At 43.6% G+C, this 2,842-nt stretch overlaps 1 protein-coding gene across 1 annotated transcript; it reads right to left on the reverse strand.

Moving 5' to 3' along the window:
• Positions 1 to 452: 452 nt before the first annotated feature.
• Ppp1r3b (protein phosphatase 1, regulatory subunit 3B) lies at positions 453 to 1,310 on the reverse strand. The gene has a single exon (XM_013025364.1). It carries the CDS (start codon positions 1,308 to 1,310, stop codon positions 453 to 455), a length of 858 nt encoding a protein of 285 aa, XP_012880818.1.
• Between the last annotated feature and the right edge of the window lie 1,532 nt (positions 1,311 to 2,842).

Here is a 2,842-nt window from a genome sequence, read left to right on the forward strand (position 1 = left end):
AGTTTACCGAATAGCAGCAACAATGAAGAAACAATTGCTGGTGGACACACCAAAGTGAATGGTAACAGCTCCGCCACACCCCCAGCCCCAGCCCAGGGGTGGCTGGGGACTGAGAGAATTTCCAGGGGCTGCTTTTTCACCTGGGAGTGCAGAGAACTCAAACTCTCCTCTAGCTTCCACAGCACTGCCCACAGGCATGGCTTCTCTCCAGACCCTTCTGGAACTATCCTGCTTGTTCCTTTGTGGCCACCCTGGGTGCCAAAATGGACCAGTGCAAACAACCTCTGAGCAAGCAATCAGTTCTGTGATCTAAAGCTGCTGGACTCGCTGACTGAAGAAAACTGTGCAGGACCCTTTCTTTCCAAAAACTGTGCCTAAGGGGCAGTTCAACTTTGCGCTTCTCCTGGCTTCTCCGTTCCATGATCAGTGTCACTGCCTGCCAACTGCAGTCACTAATAGTAGGGCCCTAGCTTTTCATATCCTAAGTAACTAGGCCACTCGGGAAATAGACCATAGGAACACCTTGGGCTTCCAAACTGGTCAAAGGCTATTCCAAAATCCGGTCCATTTTGTGGTTCCATCATTCCCTGAGTGGCTTTTAGCTCTGCTCGGATGATCCTGTAGTTTTTGCCTCTGTTGCTGTCCCAATATGCCTGGCCATTACACTCATAACACACAGCAAACTCTATTCTCTCATAGGACTGAATTTTCTCGGGGAGGCTGATGTCAAAGGAGAACGTGTCCCTGTCGGACCCGGCATAAGTGTCTTTCACATACTGACAAGGAAAGTCTGTGAAGCTTTTCCAAGTGTCAAATGTCATTCTGATTTTCACAATCTTCTCGAAGGCCAGGTTCTGAACCTTCACAGTCCCTGCGAGGGCTTTGTCTTTCAACACGCAGTTTTCCAGGCAGACATGATTGGTCTGAAGACGGTTTCTAAAGTCTAAGTAATCTGCAGAGGGCTGTGAAAAATCCAGAACAAAGCTCTCGCTCTCTGCTGTCGTCAGACTCACCAGGTTGTCTAGTAGCTCGGTGATGTTGAATGGAATATCTAATGGGTCATCGAATTCTGAGAACACTTTGACCATTGTCAGGGCCAGCCCTTGGTTGTCTGCGAAGGAAACCCGCTTTTTCACCTTTTTCTCAGGGACTGTTGGGGTCACCATTCCACCGGCTTCCGTCCTGCTGGCTAGCTGAATGCAGGGCCTCAGGGGCTTGCTCAGCTTCGGGGATACCTTGAATGCAAAGCGCTCGCGACGCAGAGAAGGGGCCATGCTGTTGTATCTGTACTCTATATCCACGGCCATCATGGGGTTAGATGAATAGGTTAGAACTCTGCGAAAGGGAGGAGACAGAAAAGAACAAAGGGATCAGACAGATATTCAAACCCTCCTTCCAGCAGACACTTGGCAAACACTTTCCTTGATCTGTGGTCACTGCCTAGTGTTCTCTGACAGGACATACAGTTCAGGAAAATTGAGTGTGTGTGTGTGTGAGAGAGAGAGACTGATAGACAGACAGACAGAGACAGAGAGAGTATAGGAGGATATTTGAGATTTTAAAAAGTATAGAACTTATTAGTTCCAAAACAAATTAATAGGGTTACCTATCATGACACTACTGTGCCACAGAGGATAATAATAATGGCATATTATTTACAAAATATCTCAAACTTATATAAGGAACCCCCTCTGTTGGCAGAGTATTTCCATACAGAGCTGTACAAAGGAGCACACTTTGATAAATGCTTCTATCTGTTATCAATTCACAAGTAAAGGTTGTACTTATTTATGGAGGATGACACAATGACTTGACATTTTAGAATGCCCAAAACAAACTATTTTATGTATGCATTATTGAACACATTGCTTATTGTGTGTGTGTATGCAGTAAGCATTTTTCAAGTTGTTATTGTTGTTAACTGGAATCATCACAGTGTACAATAGATCTCTTCAACTTATTCTTCCAGAGGCACATAAATGTTCGATATGTAGAGTCCTTCAGTCAGTATTACCAACCTTGGCGCTCTAAATGCACAGCCCTAGAAGCCACCAGCCACTCATTCCCTGTTTCAATGGCTTCAGTGTCTTTCTACACCTAGCTGACTGCACTTAACATTCTGTCCTGTGGGCTTATTTCCATGTTTCTGCCAATGACTAGATTTCATTCTTTCCTCTGATCAAAATTACTTTGTGTCTATACACCACAAATGCTTTATTCTTTCTCCCACAACGGACACTTAGGTTGGTTCTGTATCTCAGCTATTGAGAATGACATCACAGTGAATATGATAGTAGAAATCTCCAATATTCAGATACACCTTCTCTGAACCCATATCCTCTAGTGGGATTGATGGTTCAGACAGGAATTTTATTTTTAATGTTTCTGAGGAAATCCCATTGTTTCTTTAATGGCTGTAATATACAGAGTTCTTTTTTGTTTTCTTTTTTTGTCTGTCATGGGGCTTGAACTCTGGGCCTGGGCACTGTCCCTCAACTCTTCAGCTCAAAATGAGCACTTTATCACTTGAGCCACAGTGCCACTTTTGGTTTTATGGTGGTTAATTGGAGATGAGTCTCATGGACTTTCCTGCCAGGGCTGGCTTTGAACATCAATCTTCAGATCTCAGCCTGAGTAGCTAGGATTATAAGCATGAGCCACCAGCACCTGGCTCAGAGTTCTTATAAAGCAACAACAGAAACAAGAGTGAAAAATATTAACGGTAAAATTCACACAAGAAATTTACAAATGGCCCATAAATATGAAAAAGGTCCAGTCCTTAAATTAAGAAATTTTAAACTAGAAATGATGGTTGTTTTACCTGCTGAATTAGGTAAGACTT

Source organism: Dipodomys ordii, unplaced genomic scaffold (assembly GCF_000151885.1).
Source record: "Dipodomys ordii isolate 6190 unplaced genomic scaffold, Dord_2.0 Scaffold4, whole genome shotgun sequence".
Taxonomy (NCBI): domain Eukaryota; kingdom Metazoa; phylum Chordata; class Mammalia; order Rodentia; family Heteromyidae; genus Dipodomys; species Dipodomys ordii.

What these genes read in the sequence shown, in the direction of transcription:
- Ppp1r3b (XM_013025364.1), bottom strand. Translation starts at nt 1,310, where the DNA reads ATGATGGCCGTGGATATAGAGTACAGATACAACAGCATGGCCCCTTCT.